Below are 19,713 nucleotides of genomic sequence, written 5' to 3' on the forward strand. Positions count from 1 at the left end.
CCGATTGGCCTCATTTTTGTTCACCGCAAGTGTTCGGACCAAATTTATACCTACTCACCCGTCTTTCCAATTTCCTAGTCCACTCCATGTAACAATCATATTACGTGTGATTGCCGGTAACAACATTAAAAATCAGTACAAAATCTAACATTAACGAGTTAAGTGCTTTACTAATTTTTCCACAAGCGAGCTGTGCCTGCGTCATTTTATACCGCCAAATCTATCCAGACAAGCTGTGTCAGCGTCTTCCGACCACCAGCTTCACCAGGGTTCCAGCATTTGTCACGCCTCATCCATCAGCAGGTTAGTGAAGTTGCGCAACCTTCCCTCCTAAAAATACACTCCACTCTAAATTTTCCTCGTCTTAGGACGAGGTATTCTTCATACCTCGTCCACTCCTTAACAGCAAGGGTAAGTTAAATTTATGTCTTTGAAAAATCTCTCCCAATTTGCTTTATTGGTATTGTAAATGGCAGTTTTTGTATTTGTAGGATTCCATGTTCTAGCAAAAATTTCAAAAATTTCGATTGTGGTCACTGAGTTGAATAAAGTTTCCCTTTACTTTTGTTTACATCACGTGCTGCATCTATAATACTTAAATTTTAGTGTCATTGTTTATTTGCAATTATATTTAAAAATTTATGTTGTGAAACATTTTCATCAATGAGTTATCAATTTTAAATAAATAAATGAAATAAACTTTGGTAAAAACGTATATTTCTATGGACTTTTTAATAAAAACATATTTTTTCAGATATGAATTATTCGGTTAGGTACATATTAATTTACGGTCAAATAATTTAGACAATTTTTTACTGCAGCAATTAATCTCATCTCATAGTGATTATGAAAAAATACTGAGCAGTTGGTCTACACGTTGTTATTTGCGCAGTAAATGGAATTTAGTTGGGCATATTGTGGTCGGTTTAATAGTAGTGCAAGTTGTAGGTTTTTTTGTGGTGCATGTTGTAGGTTTCTTTGTTTTGCATGTTGTCGATTTCATTGTTGTGCATGTTGTAGGTTTCTTTGTTGTGCATGTTGTTGGTTTCTTGGTTGTGCAGGTTGTAGGTTTCTTGGTTGTGCAAGTTGTAGGTTTCTTTGTTGTGCATGTTGTTGATTTTTTTGTTGTGCATGTTGTAGGTTTCTTGGTTGTGCAGGTTGTAGGTTTCTTGGTTGTGCATGTTGTAGGTTTTTTTGTTGTGCATGTTGTTGGTTTTTTTGTTGTGCATGTTGTAGATTTCTTGGTTGTGCATGTTGTAGGTTTGTTTGTTTTGCATGTTGTAGATTTCATCGTTGTGCATGTTGTAGGTTTCTTGGTTGTGCACGTTGTAGGTTTATTAGTTTTGCACGTTGTGAGTTTCTTTGTGGTGCATGTTGTTCTTTGCGTTGGAGCCGCTGTTGGTGCAGCCGTAGGAGCGGCTGTTGGCGCAGCCGTAGGAGCGGCTGTTGGTGCATATGTTGGGGCAGCCGTAGGAGCTGCCGTTGGTGCAGCCGTAGGAGCAGCTGTTGGTGCAGCTGTAGGAGCGGCTGTTGGTGCAGCCGTAGGAGCGGCTGTTGGTGCAGCCGTAGGAGCTGCTGTTGGTGCATAAGTTGGAGCAGCTGTAGGACCTACAGTAGGAGCGGCTGTTGGTGCAGCCGTAGGAGCTGCTGTTGGTGCATAAGTTGGAGCAGCTGTAGGACCTACCGTTGGTGCGTTGGTTGGAGCAGCCGTAGGAGCTGCTGTTGGTGCATAAGTTGGAGCAACTGTAGGAGCTGCCGTTGGTGCATACGTTGGAGCAGCCGTAGGAGCTGCTGTTGGTGCATACGTTGGAGCAGCTGTAGGAGCTGCTGTTGGTGCATTCGTTGGAGCAGCCGTAGGAGCCCATTGAGTTGCTGCTAAATCCTGAAAACATTCATATGAATTTATTACATAAAAAGTCTTCAGATTTACGCCCAAAGACAATGAAATATTGCAATGTAAAAAAAATAACTGTTAAAATAAATATTTCTAGTCCATCCTATCGGGAAATAAACCCGCAACCTCGAGTACAGTAGGCCAACGCACCAACCTCTCAACTACGAAGTGGACATACCTCCTTTTGATTTACTTGTTCAGAAATATTACTCAAGAGTAGCCATCGCGTCAAAAACATTCGCCCAGAGTTCTTGTTATATTTCACACACAGAACTATATTCTTCAATTTCCTTAATACGTTTATGTATATTACAAAAATATTAATCAAGGTATACATAACAAGAAAAAAAAACAGGGATACAATATAAATATGATAAAATGGTTGGATAAAAATACCTAGTAATAAGAGTAAAAGGAAGGTATCCTCTCTGATTTTTCTTTGAGTAACACAAAACATGTCGATATCCGAAGAGATACGGTTGAATAAAGACATTGTTCTTCCTATTTGCATTACCATTGGCAGGCTAGTTCTGCAAGCAGGAAGATAAAACAGCTTAAGCCTATGTCTAAGGTAATTATTAGTAACATAAGGAAAAATACTTAACATAAATTTATTGTAATACCACGTTTCGATACATCAGCAAATAATCATCTCTTTTTTTCCAAACTACTGTAGCCAAGCATTTCCAGTATGAAGTCTAATGGAAACAACCACGGATAGTATTCGTACTCCCTTTAGTAAAGAAGAATCAAAATTTTTATCTGAACTATTTGCAGCATAAAATAGTACTAATCTTGTAGGGCGCACAGATCAGAGATCCACACTGGTGTCTGCTTTGCACCAATATTTGATAAAATAACTTGAAAATACGAGTATTCAAGAACACCTTAGCTGTTTGGAAAACAAATTTTGAGATTTTGCGCGCAATATCAAAAATAGCGCCTATGCGAGTAGGAAATTTCAGTTTAGCTTCAAATATAACTCCCAGGTATTAGACATTGGAAGTTCGCTTGAGTGAACACTCACCCATACAGTATCGCATAAAGTTTTAATACCCTCGTGTATTACAAAATATAAAACATTGAAATTGTACTAGTTCTAAGTGTCCTAATCTAATATATTATTTACATAAGACTAGAGAAGGTGGTAATCATCCAAGGTGGAAATCTCAAGAAATAATCTTTGGTCATATGGAAATGGAGAATAAAAATGGACCTAAATAAGAGCCTTGTGGGACTATTGAAAATGTAAGAAAAGGTTGAGATGTAAAAAGTTCATAAGTGACACATTGACTCCTCTTTTTAAAATGGTTTGAAAAAAAGATTGGCAATTTATTACTGAAACCAATTTAATGTAATCAACTTAGCAACACCTCATGATTCACCCTGTCAAAAGCCCTAGAAAAATCATTATTTGAGCAGTTCACTTGATGACCCCTATCCAAGGCTCTTAACACGTATTCAGTGAATATCACAAGATTAGATTCAATAGATCGACCAAATCTGAATCTATGCTGCTCATCAACCAAAAAGGGGTTCACTTTTGATGAAATGAAATGATGCAGCAGTCATTTTAACCCTTTGGCCGGAGCAGAAAGAATGGCTACTTTTTTTAAATTAATAAATTTCATAAATGGTTTGTGTTGTTTTTTTTATTCTTTACAAATCTACTTTTACACATCTTGTAAATGTTATGACTGTAACTCTCCAAAAAAGAGACCAACTCTTGTGATTGAAGAGTGACTTACGAGAGTAAGGTAAGAAATTCTCGGCCTGACGATGAAAGACTGCAATTTTTAGTTTAAAAATGGTTTTATTTTGTACATAATCTCTTTTGACTTTAACACACTTAGTCCAGCGTTTTTACAACATCAATATTCCTTCTCGGAAGTGAGAGACTGGAAGACTGTGAAAATATTCATCTAAGGCCCTCTCAACTTGTTCATTGGACGCGAAGCGCTTCCGGAAACAGATAGAAGTCTGAGGGTGCCAAATTAGGAGAAGAAGGGGGATGATTGAGCAAATCGTATTCCAAATCCCGCAGTTTTCCCATCGCCAATACACCCTTGTGTGCAGGTGCGTTGTCCTGGTGAAAAGGTTTTTTTTTTTTTTCAAGTCAGACCTCTTCTCGCGAATTTTGGAATTCAGCTGGTCAAGAAGGTTGGAGTAATATTTGCCTGTAATTGTTCTGCTTTTTTCAAGGTAATCGATTAACAGGATCCCTTTCGCATCCCAAAACACGCTGGCCATGACCTTTTCGGCAGATGCGATCTATTTCGCTTTTTTCGGCGCTAAAATACCGGCTTCCACCCACTGCTTGGACTGCTATTTCGTTTCTGGCGTGTAGTGGTGGATCCATGTCTCATCCATGGTGACAAATTGTTGCACAAAATTGGTTGGATCTTTATTGAATCGGTCCAAACATTGCTGCGAAAGTCGTTTGCGCATTTGCTTTTGATCGGCATTCAACAATGACGTAAATGCACTTTATCGACCGACATTTTGAAAAAATACAAGGGCTCTTCACTGTACTTTAGCCATGCTAAAACTGAATAGAAAGTAGAGGGAAACCATTTTATATACAATGGAATCATTTAAAAGAAGATACTATTCATCATTTCTGAAGAAATTTTTTTTACCTAGGATCTTAAAAAAACGGTCATAACTTTTGCATCAACCAAATATTTATTTTGAAGACATTATATTTTGTTTCATTTCTTTTGAAATTGACCCCTTCTAGGTGGCTCACCCTAATTTACCTTACCTTTTATCTGAGGTTTCATATTTTTTGATTGAGCTAGTCCGGTCAATGCGTTTATAATAAAACTCGGCCATATAATATTTCATATAAAAAACGAGCATGGAATTTAAATTTCAAAAGTAAAAGTATTTAAATTATAAGGGTAATTCAATTTCATTCCGAGTTGGAAATTCATTTGCCAGGTAAATATTTATGCAATCCTTCATGCCACGTAAAACAGTGTGTGTTCAAAAATTGCAATTGTATGCGTTAGTAATCTGGAACCATTTTGACGAAATTTATTTTCCCACACTCGGGCGATGTCCTCTTAAGGAATCAAAAAACTTGTCACTCGTAAAGAGAAATGTGTAAAACGCTTATTGGTGACTATGTTAAAAAAAAAAAAATAGGTATACGGTTTTGAAGCCAAGGAGGTCTTCTTTAATATACGAGTACTAACTGTCCGACACATTCGTATTTATTTTCTTTTGTGTTCTACAAGCATGTATGAATTACTTTTCAGCCTACCCTCGTATGTTTCTTGTTAAAAATTATTACAAAAACGGCGTTATATAAGTTAAACATTAAAAAAATCAAATTATTGTTTACATTATTGAGGATATATCTATTTTTTCGAAGTACATAACGCTGAATCGGGTTGTGGTCCCGCGGTTTGTGTTGCAGACTCACAGATCAAAGGTCTGAGGTTCGCACCCCACTCTACCGCCACTTGATTCCCATGTCCTAATAATGAGTTACTTACAAATCGATAAAAATGCCCCCCAGAATTGAAGTATTTGTAAAAATAAAATAAAAAATAACTGATTGAAAATGTAAAATGTAAATATTACATTCAAGATCGTTCATAAAATAAATACATTTTGGAAATAGAAGAAGGACCAAAGTACTAACAATATTTATATGGCTAAATATTGTTATAAAATTAATTAAATTATTAAATATTTATTAAATTAATTAATTATTAAATTATTAATTATTAAATATTGTTATACAGAATTGACAGCCGTATGCATCTGGTTTAGATGTTTATAACCTCAAAGTTGACAAACATTTTTATAGGTTCTTGAATTGAACGGCTAAAAATGTATAATGTTACTTTTAAACAGTGTTTTGTTACAAATTAGAGCAAAATAATATAAAGAATATTAAAATTTTGTTCTTTTTTCAACATTTTTTGACATTCCAATGTAATTGGATATTCCAATGCTTTTGTCATTTTAATGAACTTCATTGAAGTTGTATTCGAGAAATTTACACTCCTTTCTTCCTCATTACATTGTTTCCGTAAAACTGAGAGAGACGGTGTTTAGAATAATTTAGGACGTCGGGTAATTTCGCCCCAAGCTTTAGACGACAAATTTTAACATACGAAAATGAATCAGACTTAGTTAAGAAATAGAGCTCAAATTCCTATCCGCTAATTTAGTCGATCGTTCAACATAGCAGAGCACCATAAACTAACATAGGGTGGGGTTTGTTAATTTTTATGTTTGTGCTAAATTTAAAGTACTTTCGTTTAACAACAAAGACGTTATTATAGATTTAATTAATTCATTTGAAGTAAGCTTTTTTTGTATTTATGACTTTTATCTCAATAAAATCTACGTTTAGCTAGTAAAGAAATTCTATTTTTATTCGATTATATAGTACGTTTATTTTATACCTATATGCTGAATTTGAAGTACTTCGGTTGAAAAACATGGAAGTTACAAATTTATGATTCGAAATCGGTGTTCTGGAACCATAATGCGCCGGTCCGGCTATTACTCCACTCCCTGGTCCTGGGTTTTAAATCCGAAGGAAGCCAGTGCGACACGTTGTTTGTATCAGTGAGACCCTGGACCCGCGGACGAAACAGGGACCGCGAGCCGAGCGCCGACCTTCCCTTTCGGTGCCAGGGAAACGTCGGCGTCGGTGCCGGGTGTCGCTTCGCGAACGTCGCCACCCCAGTGAAGGCCGAGCGCTCCGCATCCCGCTTCAGCTGGAGGTCTGCGGCGCAGAACCTCCTCACTTAGAACCGTCTTAACACTAGGCCTAGCTTACACAGCGGTCTATCAAGCGGATGGTGCGTTCAGCTAGGACTAGACCAGTCTCTCTCAAAGTGGGTGAAAATGCCTCTTTGTGGGCGCTAAAAGCTTTCAGGGGGGCAGTAAAATTCAAAGAACGATTCCAGGACATTTTACCAAATTAGGTGTTGAATCCTTTTTTGTATATCAACACAGCAGTATTATACCAGTTGTCTTATGGAAATAAGAACAACTAATAGCATTTTCATTGTTGTATTTGTCTGAATGTGAATTTAGTGCTAAAGCAACGTTGCTAGATATAAAATAACGTTTCTAGCAGTGGCGAACCGTGATTTTGGCGGCCTCCGTGGTGTAGTGGTCGAGACGCTTGATTCACGCACGGAAGGTTCCGGGTTCGATTCCCGGTGAGAACACAAAAATTAAAAATGTGATTTTTCTCAAGCCTGGGTGCTCTGTGATGTAATTCACCGCTGTAATTAGCCCCCCTGGCCTGTTGTGGTGAAAAAAAAGAATAAATAAAAAAAAATAAAAAAATGTAAAATGTAAAAAAAAAAAAAAATATTTTATAGGTAATCTAATAAAAATGTTCAATAATTTGTACTACATATAAAGTACTTACATAACATAATATGTCAACGTTATCCCATCAAAGAAAAATAGTCCTTCGGAAATAATGTTCGAAATACTAGTTTCAAAATAGAGAATCTTCTAAAAATATTTGTCATCTGCAAGTTTGTTTTAGTACTAAAAAAGGCGACTTGGGTTAAAGACGAAAAATACAGAATACTTTTTTGTATGGAAAAATAAGCTGAGGTAATCGGCTAGTTTCACCGTTCAGTGAGAATGGACTGGGTGCTGGCGCTGGGCGCACTACATATATTATTATTTTTTTGTAGAAATATGTAAACGGTGATTTATAATAAATAACAATTATTATATTTATTTTCCCATAAACATGGTTACTATAAATTATTATTATTAAAAGTCAAATATAATGGTAAGCTGTGCATAATCGATTACTTTGACGATTCGCCCCTGGTTTCTAGCTACCTCGAATTGGGAATGACTGGAACGAGATATTGACGATTAAATCTATCGTAATACAAGCCTTAAATCATATTATTTCAATAATACTTCAACAGTATGTCTTCATCTAAAAGCATTAATCAATATTTAGTTCAAACAAATAAACAATGATGTTACCATATTAAACCAACAGACGCTACTAATAAATTATTTTTCATATTGACATTTCGTGAATAATGTTTATCTAACGATAAAAAACATGTTTTTAATAACAGCTAACACATCAAGCTTATTATATCTATTGTCAATTTTTGTCTTTTGTTCTTTTGTATTTCTCAAGTTCAAACGTATTTATCACTTAATTAAATTTAATAACAAACGTTTACTAAGTATTAAAATAAAAATGAAAACTCAAACAAATAAACAACTTGACATACCTTGATTTGTGATCTACACATGCGTAAATAAGACTTGAGACATTGTAAAAATTATGAAATAGGATTGAGATTAAATTCATAATTTTTAAACTTCGATAAAAGAGCACGTGTTGCTTCAAAACAGTGTTTTTATTTTATTAACAAACTAAATGCTTTAACAAATTTTACGTTTATAAGGAGATTGTTAACATAATCTGTACAATACACGTAACCCAAGATCGTCATAACAAGAAGAAAACGACAGCTAAACAAAATCCTTTTAAATTGAAGGTAAATATTTACGTACTTATGAAAATAATATTTTATTAATATTTCATTAAATAATCATCACTTTACTCATTAAAAAAACACAAAATAAAAAAATAAAAAATGTTTAAATACACCATAAATATTTTTTTATTTATTCATTAAAAATTACACTCGTTTACAAATTGATGAATTTATTAAGACTTATTAGGCTGTGCCCATGTTAAGCCATAATAATTAATAACATAAAATATAAAGTAAACATAATTTTACTATAAAAGCATGTGATGTAATAGAATAATAATCCAAAAAAACAAGGTATAAATAATAAATACTAAAATTTCAAAGAAGAAAAAGAATAATCAGATATAAATTCTTTGAAATAAACTGTACAATTATAAGTACTCATATACACACATACAAATACGATTACATGTATGTTTGCAAATGTAAATAAATAGGAAGATTATTTTAAAACATCTATAATGGCTTTGAAAGTTATTTGTTCATATAAAAATAAAAAATAAATATAAATTGGAATACAAATAGTTTTTACAAAACTTTCTTTAACTTTTTTTTGTACTGCCATACCGAGTCCTGAAATATATCGAGATTTAATCGTTGCTCATTTTCAGTAAAATAAATAATCGCTCGGTTGATTGGTGAATTCTTTGCAACATATGTTTTATATTTTTTAATTTAAAACAAAGGCGAATGCCTTGTATGGTTTAATGGTACATATTAATTTATTGGGGAAAGTAAATCAGGACAGTCAATTTTGTCGTTGATGATGTACAGAAATATCAAATCTGATAAATTTCACCTTTGTTGAAGCGTGGCCATTATCGGAACGTTACCATATTTGTATTGGAGTCTTTTTAAAAGTTTATTTTGTATAATCACCACGCTATTCTTGTATTTATCGTATTGTGGACTCCATAAAGGTGACGCATACTCCAGTGTGCTTTTACATAATGCATTTTGTAGTATTTGGTTTGTGTTTATATTTTTTAATTGTTTATTTATCCTAAAAATGAATCCAAGCATTTAAAATTATTTGTTAATAATAAATTCCATATGTTTTTAAATAGCATTTTAGAGTCAAGAATAACACCAAAACCACTAGATTGAGCTTTGGCACCTATGTATTCGTTAGATAATACACAAGAATAAGATGTTTTATTGAATTTTTGAGTAAATGTTAATGAGAAGCATTTGGATATATTCAGATTTAAACTATGTTTTTTACAATAGTTCGTAAGACAATTCAAATCTTTCTACAATACTTGGCAATCAGATTCTGTGCTAAAAATAAATCCGCAGACATCAGAAACTGGCTATTTAGTATCCCAGGACGTCTTGCAGCTACAGAGCACATGGAGGGTTAGGATTCTTGTTTCTCGTCTCCAGTTATGATATATAGGAGCTAGATTACACGTCTTGCAGCTACAGAGCGCATGGACAATAAGAAATCTAGCCCCTATTTACATTTCTATTTTTTATTTGACAATGAAGTATAGAGTTTTAGTGATATTAAAAAAAATGAAATAAAAAACAAATTTATAAAAATAGAAGTTAGATAACAATAAGTCTTGCAGCTACTGAGCGCATGGACGGTTGGAATTCTAGACCTCATTTGCTAAATTTGGACATTTGATAGTTGATAACATTTACCTATTGAAGCTAAATTACTAATCGTCTTGCAGCTACAAAGTGCATGAACGAGTAAAATTCTGGCAACTTAAAATTATCAATAAATTTACAACAACAAACATTGAGCATAATAGTAAATTTGTAAAGTGTTCGTGCTAAAAAGTAAACAATAAAAAACTAAACAGATAAAGCACTTCAACACTATGGATGGCATAACAGATAAAAATATCCGAAGGGTAGCTTTCATAAATGTTTGGTAGTCACTAGTCACTGTCGCAGTATCGCACAAGTGCAAACACATGTTTTTGCTAAATTCCTAGAAGATGGTCCGGTCCACGCGTAGTTGCCGGAGGGGGGAAAGAAGCCTATTGTTCCAACGACTTTGTACCATTTTAGTCTGTTTTTCGTTTTATAATGCGTATGAAATTCCCGCTCAATTTTATTAATTTTTGACATTATTATTAGACAAACGTGTGTATGAGAGTGGTTTAAGGATTGACGTATCATTTTGTATGTACGAGTTCATTATAAAGGATATTTTAAATCTATTGAGTATGTATCAATAAGTTCACTTTTAGTAGCACTGTTGTAATTTATCGTGGGACGTAGTATTCCAGATAATTAAATCTTGGTACGTCCGCATCACAAATTAATACATTCTTAAACGATTTTAATGGGTTCATGTATTTTTTTTATGATTTAAAAGTAGTTGTAGTTGTTTGAAAGTTTCCGTTATTCACTACTTGTCACATATTTTAGTAAGAATAAAGCGCAAAATAATGCTTTAAAATGAATAGTCTTCTTTTTCCACTTTTTGTTTACACATCGACCACTTATAAACATTAACACAATGTTTGTTTAACAGTTAATAATTTAATTTCGAATTTTAAGCTACTATTGGAGAGAGAAACTATAATTCACGCCCAGCCGGTACGGAGGCTGAGCGTGAGCGTGAGCTGATATGTATGGATCAAGTGTTTATAGTTATGTACATTAAACATTTTTATTTGTTACCAATCTCGCTTCTTGCACTTCTTGCACTTCTTGTTATGGCGTAGCCTGCACTTTTATATTTTTTTCCTTGATTTCTTCAGACAACTATCCAAGAGGCAATATCACATTATATTTTATAATATTTTCTCCGTAAAGCAAAATTGTATGCACCGAGACAGGCATGTAGTACCAATTATATTAATGAACATACAATTAAGCTGTTTTCATAGCATATTTTCCAAAGTTCCTTGGGTTGATGGCTCTACCACAAGTGATAGTACGTAAAATGATTGAAAACCTATAAATTTGTTCTTCGTCTTCTTTGGTAATATCAGCGGTGCATGAAGGGTTTGCAAAAAAATCTTCCATTATTGTTGTTCATTGTAAAGGCAAATGTAACTCCAAGTTAAAGAAATAGCTAAACTTTTTAAAATGATTGATTTTAAGCGTCCTTATACAAAAATGTTTTTTAGCCTTAACACTTATGTATGGAAGTAAAACATGGAACTGATAGAGACAAGATAAAAGCCGAGTGAACGCGGTCAAAATGCAATTTCGTAAACGAGTGTGTAGGAAATGTATGGTTACAAATGATGAAATCAGGCCAGAGTGTAAATTTGAATCAAATTTAATTGATAAGATGAAGAAAGGGTATCTGAGATGGTTTGGTCATGAAGAGCGAATGGGTGCCAAAAAAATGGTAAAACAGGTATATATGGCAAGAACAAATAGTAACGTGAGACGAGGACGATCAAGGAAGACGTGGCATGATCAGATAAACCAAAATCTTCAGTCTGGTCAAGTCAAAAGCAGGCAGAACCGAAGGGCATGTATGACAAGATGTATGAATGTAGAAGAAGCTAGAAATGAAATGTTTGACAGAAAAGACGTGTGTAGCGGTCTATTCTCTCTGTCTACTCCTACGGAGAAATGGCGTGATGGTACTAGTAGTAGTAGTAATATGTGCAAGCCTTATGTCAATAAAATAAAATAAAAACAAAAATCAGCTGTTTTATTTACTTATTTTTTTATTTAATTTTAAATAATTATTTCATAAATAAATAAAGAGAAATTATGAATGGGAATCATGAGGATGCTTTGACGATGTTAACAAATACACGTTTAAATTTAGAAAAAAACATTACAATTATAATTACCAGCACTTAACCCAGTCGATGTAAGATACATTGATTTTCATATGTTTAAATGTTTTTATTTGAAACTAATTTATCTTCTTTAATTCATGTTAATGTTGGAGATAGTATTTTAAACATCTTTTGTTAGAGTTATATGATTTTTTTGTTTAATTTTGTCCGGTAGTTTTCTGTACAATTTCAACCCCTGATTTATGTCTTTATTGTCCGTGTCTCGTTTTAGAATGTTGCAAGTGATTATCTTCTGTTATTCTCGTATTGAATCCGTTTTCATTACAATTTTTTTCAAGTTTAAGTTCTTTGTATGCAACTGAATTAATGCTCTAGTGCCATAATCCAGGAATACGTGTTATGAAGAAAATTTAGAGCGTGGTCTACCCTGAGCCCTCCAAAATTATGATACTCAACTTATGTTCAGCGTAAATTTAGTCATTCTTTAATTGCTAGCCGGGTTTTGACGTGACCTTGACATTTAATTCAAAACCAAAAGAAAATAAAAATGTTTGTATCGTTAAAGCGTGCAAAAGCTGTCAGGATAAAAGGAAAACAACTTTTCATTGATAAGTAAGTATCTAGGTACGTGTTAATGATTGAATTCAAAAACTAAAAATAATAATATTCTAATATTAAATTTAATAAGGTACCTAGACACTTGTAAGTGGTTGAATTCCACAAAATTAAATAATTCATTTTCAAATATTGAATTTTTTTGCAAATGTCTTACCGACAGTGGTGCATTTTGTGTAAGAATCCGTTTTTCAAAAATGTGTCAAATATTATTTTAAATTATTTAAGCATTACTAAAAATCAATTAAAAATAAGTTGACAAGTGGAAATCAAGTAATTGTAAGGAAATTAATCAATTCAGTATCCATTAAAAATAATTGATGTTTGTAAAGGTTCAAATGCCGACTTTTTTAACATACCAAAAAACAATATTCTCCTAATTTTTTGGAATATGCATTTTAGTCGAATGCAACCCTGGAAGTACGATGAAAAATACATATTCTCTCCTAACTTTTTTTGTGATGAACATATTGAAGATATTATTTACAAACCTAACTCACGTTAATTAGATTATTTTGCTGATAATAGCATGTAAATTAATCCGGTAGTTATCGAGTCGATATAGGACAAACTTTCAAATATTCATTTTTATATATACAAATGTAAAGATTATTCTAAACTTTACTTTGTTATTAACATATTACAACAGACATGAAGAACATTTAAGAGAAGGTAATATTGAAGTCTAGGCATCTACAGGGCTTATGACCTGTCAATGGCTGGTTTAAGTGGTACTTTGTTACATTTATATCTAGAATTTGGCGGTCTCCGTGGTGTAGTGGTCAAGACGCTTGACTCACAGACGGAAGGTTCCGGGTTCGATTCCCGGTGAGAACATAAAAATTAAATGTGATTTTTCTCAAGCCTGGGTGTTCTGTGATGTAGTTCACCGCTGTAATTGGCCTGTTGTGGTGGGAAAATAAAATAAAATAAAAAAATAAATACAAATAAAACATAAGATTTCTTTTATTTAGAGATGTTATGTTTCTTTATTCTTTTTTTGTTTTTTTATATTTTATGTTCACATAAATGTTTAGTTCTAACCATTGTATTATATTTCATAAAATGTGCTACATAATTATTGTTTACTTTTGTGATTATTTCTGTAGATATTTTTTTGTAAAAGGTTCTTTGAACCATTAATGTACAAATAAATATGAAACTCTTAATATTGATGTATATTTTTTAAATATTATAATGGGTTTTTTTCCCTATTATTTCGTACAATAATGTAAGACTTCTTGCAAATTTTTCTCTGATATGGTAGCAGGAGAATAATACAAAGATGCAATAAATAAATTTAAAAAATATTTTATTGTTATCAAAAACATTTTTCACTTTGTGGTATGACATTTTACACTTATTTGTTTATAAATTTGTATAAACCACTTAATTAGTTAAATTCCTGATGATGAAGTAGTAACCTCGAAACCGGTCGAAGTGTAATTAAAAAAAAATAAGTGGTTTATACAAATGTATAAACAAATAAGTGTAAAAAATATTTGTAAACAATGTTCTAATTACTAAAAATTAACAAGTTGAAACAAAATGTAAGTATATTTTTTTTTCAAATAAGAAAGAAGGCACCTATCATAATAATGAATGCAAATATTGATCGGGATATTCTTGAAAGGGACGGCATCAAATACTTATAAATTACTCTTGACTCGAGATTAAATTAAGCAGCACACTTTGAATTACACATTACTTATTTAAAAAAATATTTTCGTCCTTTTGCAAAAAAATACAGATTTTATAAACATAATATTATAAACCAATAATTTACTACCATTACACGGTGGTCCCGCCGTAGGTCACAGCCTTCCAATAGTCATGTCCAAATTATGATGTGTCACTGCTGGTAATTAGTAACTAAAAGCCAAATTTACTGATAGTATAAAACAACTTAGGATTTCTAAAGGGTTTATCTGTATTTTAGCATCGAAAGTGAGTTTATCCAAGGAAATGCTAATTACTGTAATCAGTGCGCTTATTAGTCACCGTGTTAACTGTACTATATTTCTCAGAATTAGTCATTGATGTGTGTTTTTTTGTAATTGGAATTCAAGTTGAAAGTATGTTTGATTATTTCTATATACTTTGAAGCGTAAGTGAATAGTAGTTTTTGAATAGTGCCCCTGCTACATAATTCACAAATTTTGTTTAAATTTAAATTTAAATTTTTGTTTCCATAAACTTTTAACTATTTTACCCCGCTCGGCCCCCAACTTTATTTACTACATAATGTTCACAAAAACATTTTTTTAATAATACATATATATTTGTCTGCACAACTCTGCTCCGGGGTTTAGTACTAATACTACTCATACGGCTCACCGTAAACTCCGTACATTGCACACGAATAAAAATATTAGGAAAATTACTTGACTTTTTTGTAATTTTTTTTTTTTAGGATCTCTTTACAAGTGTTTATTTGCGCAAATGCATTTGTTTGACATTTGGCTAGCTAAAAATGTAAGTAATGTGGAAAAACGCCATACTTTACATGTGTTTGCCAAACAAATACTTGATGTCGAAAATATCGACACAAATAACTTAAAAAATCCTATTGATTACATATACAAAAAAAAAACAAGTATTGTTTGCCAAAAATGGTCGGTAAATATTCTGATTGGTAGAATGTGACAGAAGAATGCGACCTTTTGGGATCCACGCAACGTATAGGAAGTCCAGGAGCAGCTACAAGAGATGCCGTTTTTAAATGATCGACACATGAAGAATTTCGCGGACTGTAGCAAACGATCAAAATGTAGAAGGTTAGCAATTTTATCAAAAGTAGACGATTCTGCCGTAAATACTTTATTTAAGTACTCCGATCAATCTAATAATCTTTTTTACAGGTCAGTGCTGACGAAGTATTATCTCTCATTGTTTAAGCAAAGTTAACTAAACATCAGTATTTATTAATAAAACAGTTTGTACATTTCAAAAGAGCTGCTTATACTCTTCCATCTTACCGAAATGTATTAAATGCAAAAAAGCGGTGTTTACATCGGAAAAAAATCACAGAATCGTCTGCCGAAATAAAATTGCAATCTTTGTTTGATCACACCACAAACCGTATACGTGAATCTCAAAAGGAAGTTTTAGAAAGTATTAAGTGCTCTGACTTGTTATATAATTACGGCCTTAATAAGGATCTGATAGACAGGTGTTGCCATTTGCTGCAAAGTTTGTCATCAGGATATAATATAAATAAAGAGAAAGAGAAAGATACGTAGATTGAGAAACAATGAAGTACTGTTCATCAATCAGCATAGAACAAACTATGGCCTAAATTCTCCAATGACCCGCCCTTGTCGTATTGTTAACTCAAGACAAGATCTAGACTTTTTTGGTTTAAGTTTACAACGATTTACACTAGCACTAAATAAATAGTCCAGATTTTGTCTCGATGTCCCTTATGTTTGTCAATGCTTCTTTCTTTTTTTTAAATGTTTTAAACTATTCTTTTATTGTAATATTTAAACCTTATAAATTGTAAACATGAACAATGTCAGTTATTAAATAAATAAATAATAAATTAATAAAGTTAAATATAGGGAGTACACGTTACAAACTGCTCAACAACTAGTTCAGGAATATCCATGGTACTTCTTGCCACCTTCTGTCCATAAAATACCTATTCATAGGTCTGAGGTGATTGAACATGCATTATTGTCTAGTGGAGAGTTATCTGATGAAGCAGCGGAATCAGGCAACAAAAATATTAAGCTTTATAGGCGCGATAACACACGAAAAATGTCACGAACTTTATCTAATACCGATCTCTTACATAGCCTTCTTCTTACTTCAGATCCCTTAATTTCAAGCCTTAGGAATTTGCCTCGTAAGAAGAAGTCTATTTTGTCAAAAGAGTTTGTTATGTGTTTAATTTTTTTTTAAAGTGCAACTAATAGTTTTTAATATTTTTCTTTGAAAATATAGAGTTTTGTAAATATAAAGTGCTGACATTTTTATTTATCTAAAATGACAACACCTACACTAGATTTTTAATAAACCGTTATTTTTTTGTACGTTTAGTTTTATATTTGTACTTTTTCACCATGTATTTTTGTGTCAAAATGTAATTATTGTGTACCTACTAAATAAACCGATATAAAGAAATTATAAAATGTTGATATGTTTATACTAATCATCATTGTTTTACACTTTTTTCCTATTTTATTTAACTAATAAACTGTATATTTCAATAAAAATGAGTTGTTTTTTTCTGAAATTAGTCATTCTTATGAAAAAGTATTTTTTTAAATACAGTAGCATATGCTTTGAATGTTTATTACAACAGCAAAAGGCTATGCCCGCCCCTCTATGAACGCGGGACCACCGTGCATTGTGACTATTGCTCCACTATTTGTGTATCGCAATTGGCCAACGAGGGAGACATAAAGTTATTTTGAAAAAGAACATATTAAATAATTAAGTTTAATAAATGAAAAAAAAAAATAAACTGGATCAGAATAAAAAAAAGACAAAAATAAAACGTATATGTGCTTAAATATAAATTGTTACAGAATCTAATGCCAAACTATTTTATATGTAAATTATATTTCACGAGTGTACGTAACTATAGAGCTAGATAAAGAAATAAAACATGGCTGCCACTTTAGAAAAAACACATAATAGTTTAATGCATAAAAAGTTAAAGCTGAATGACAAAATGCCTTCAAGTATAAAGAATGAAAAAAAAATCATCGATAAAAAAATAATGTTATTTCTGTAAGAATATAATATTGTAAAAATTAGTAGGAACGTAGAAAAAAAATAATAGTAAATTTTCGTACATATTGTACATTTTTTTTATTTATTAAGATGATTGCACAATTGATACATATTTTACACATTTCACAGTAATATTAACAAACTTAAGGGAATAAATATAAATAATAAAATATCCAGGGTGCTGGTTTTGTTTACAAACAGAACTGTCTTTTTTATTCCACCTTGACATGGAAAATAAAATGGTTTTGCAAAATGTTAATGTATAATGATAGAACTTTCAATTCGTAATAATGTATCTTGTCAGATAATGATTCGTAAGGTGTTTTAAAATTGTACCTACAGAATGCACCACGCAACGGTTAGCAGTTAGCAGAGGCCACGAATTTGTCGGATATAATTTACAAAAAATAAATGTGTGTTTCCATTCTTTCGAATTTTAAAAACAAACTCATCCCAATTTGCACCTTTAATTTCAATTTGAAGTCCTTGAAGTTAAATCCCCCGATATAAATGAAATAGCGCTGAATAAATAATTAATATATTGATTTCTGGAAAGGGTTCCACTTAAAGTTCGATATGTATAAAAATAATTTTTAAAAATTAATAAATACAGCAATATCTCACCACAGAAATCAGCAGTACGGCCGAAAGCACCACAAAAAGTTTGTTAAGAAGCAACATGATGAATTATTGGGTAATTCGCCAGTTGTCTATTGCACAACTGAAATAAAAAGCGAACTCAAAAGCCGTCAATGACTCCTTCGGGCAAACGCAATATTTACTTAAATTAACAAAATATTTGTTAATTTGTTGAATCAGTTTGAGTCTGGCTTTGAAAAATTAATAAATAACAGAAAAAATGACACAAATGCATACAACATATTCCTATAATTATAATTGAAACACCTGCAAAGTGCTGGGAATCGGTGTTTATAGCAGTGAAAAATCTAGTTCCAAAGCTTATTTAATAATTAAAATATTCTTGAAATGCTGTTATTACGCTCCATGTATTGATGCATGCTGTTTAATAAACTAATAAATTATCTCAGCGATTTAAATAACTTTAATTTTTAACAAACCAGCGGACGTATATTGCCGGTTAATGACTATTAAATTTTATTATTACTTGCCAAAATCTGTAAAACAGACCCTTGGTAGCTTCGCAAGATGTAGGTGTTTTTTGTAGTCGATCAAAACATTTATTAAATGTAAAAGATTACTTATTTAAATAAACTCGTTTATCATTTTGAAACAAAACGTGAACCGTCACGCTGTTTCCCCGTACATACAATGTATGTGTATATAATATGTATGAATGTAAACACGTGAATAACTAATAATAGTTTAGGTATAATAATACATTATTTTCTAAAAAATATAAAATATAAATGGAACAAGACTTCGCTGATGATAACACCAGAGAGGCATATAAAGAAGTAAATTTCTTAAAGAAGGGTTTCAAACCGAATACAAGTATGTAGGGACTCTGACGGAACAATTGTATCTGATAAAGAACTAATTAAGTCAGTGTGGAAAAACTACTTCCGAAGACTTCATAGCACTAATTGTGATCTAAGAAGCCAACCTACTGACATTTCTATCTATTCAAATGATGAAAAACCGACGAACCCGCCAACGATGTCCGAGATAAAAGCAGCACTAAAAAGACTAAAAAATAAAGCACATGGTAAAGACAATATACCTGCCGAGTTGTTTAAATGTGGAAATCAGCACCTAATAAGGAATCGATTTCATAATTTGATTTTAAAGATATGGACCCTACAAAACTACGAGAGGAGTGGCAAATAAGTATAATATCCACAAGAAAGTTGATAAATTAAATGCGAAAACCATAGAGGCATATAATTTTTATGTACAGTTTATGATCGGGAGTGTCCATACGATATACAATATACAATAAACATATTTGCTGTTTACTTCCAATCCTTCCAAAACTGATTAGACTTGTCAAATCAACCATGTCAGACTGAAGATGTCCGATCAAAATAGACGGAGAACTAACGGAAGAATTTGAATTATCCCAGAGATTAAAAGAGGGAGACGGCCTGGCCCCAATTCTTTTTAATATTGTACTAGAACATGTCATAAAAAGAACTCTGATAGACACTAGCTCCAATATTTCTTATAAAAGTAGCCAACTTGTCGTATATGCGAATGATATCAACATTATCAGGAGATCAATTGCAGCCAT

The 19,713-nt window shown here is 32.2% G+C and overlaps 1 protein-coding gene across 4 annotated transcripts; it reads right to left on the bottom strand.

Moving 5' to 3' along the window:
* Positions 1-697: 697 nt before the first annotated feature.
* On the bottom strand, positions 698-18,224 carry LOC148283036 (uncharacterized). 4 transcript variants are annotated; one of them, XM_088224147.1, is made up of 3 exons: positions 18,126-18,224; positions 2,291-2,424; positions 698-1,882 (listed from the first exon to the last, which is right to left on the bottom strand). In XM_088224147.1, exons 2-3 carry the CDS (start codon positions 2,409-2,411, stop codon positions 1,338-1,340), a joined length of 666 nt encoding a protein of 221 aa, XP_088080273.1. In that variant the 5' UTR covers positions 2,412-2,424; positions 18,126-18,224; the 3' UTR covers positions 698-1,337. The 4 variants fall into 4 exon arrangements, with proteins under 4 accessions (XP_088080273.1, XP_088080275.1, XP_088080276.1 ...); XM_088224149.1 differs by lacking the exon at positions 18,126-18,224 and adding an exon at positions 6,319-6,700; XM_088224150.1 differs by lacking the exon at positions 2,291-2,424.
* Positions 18,225-19,713: the final 1,489 nt, after the last annotated feature.

The sequence above is a fragment of the Micrasema longulum genome, unplaced genomic scaffold, assembly GCF_059751315.1.
Source record: "Micrasema longulum isolate JH-2025_06_02 unplaced genomic scaffold, ASM5975131v1 h1tg000268l, whole genome shotgun sequence".
Classification (NCBI taxonomy): Eukaryota; Metazoa; Arthropoda; class Insecta; order Trichoptera; family Brachycentridae; genus Micrasema; species Micrasema longulum.

Excerpts from the sequence above, each read along its gene's own strand:
- LOC148283036 (XM_088224149.1), bottom strand. The coding sequence starts at position 6,356 with ATGTTTTTCAACCGAAGTACTTCAAATTCAGCATATAG. Across the intron at positions 2,425-6,318 it reads ACTTCAAATTCAGCATATAG|AACTAGCCTGCCAATGGTAA; the intron begins GTATAAAATAAA and ends TCCTGCTTGCAG. Across the intron at positions 1,883-2,290 it reads CCTTTTACTCTTATTACTAG|GATTTAGCAGCAACTCAATG; the intron begins GTATTTTTATCC and ends GAATGTTTTCAG.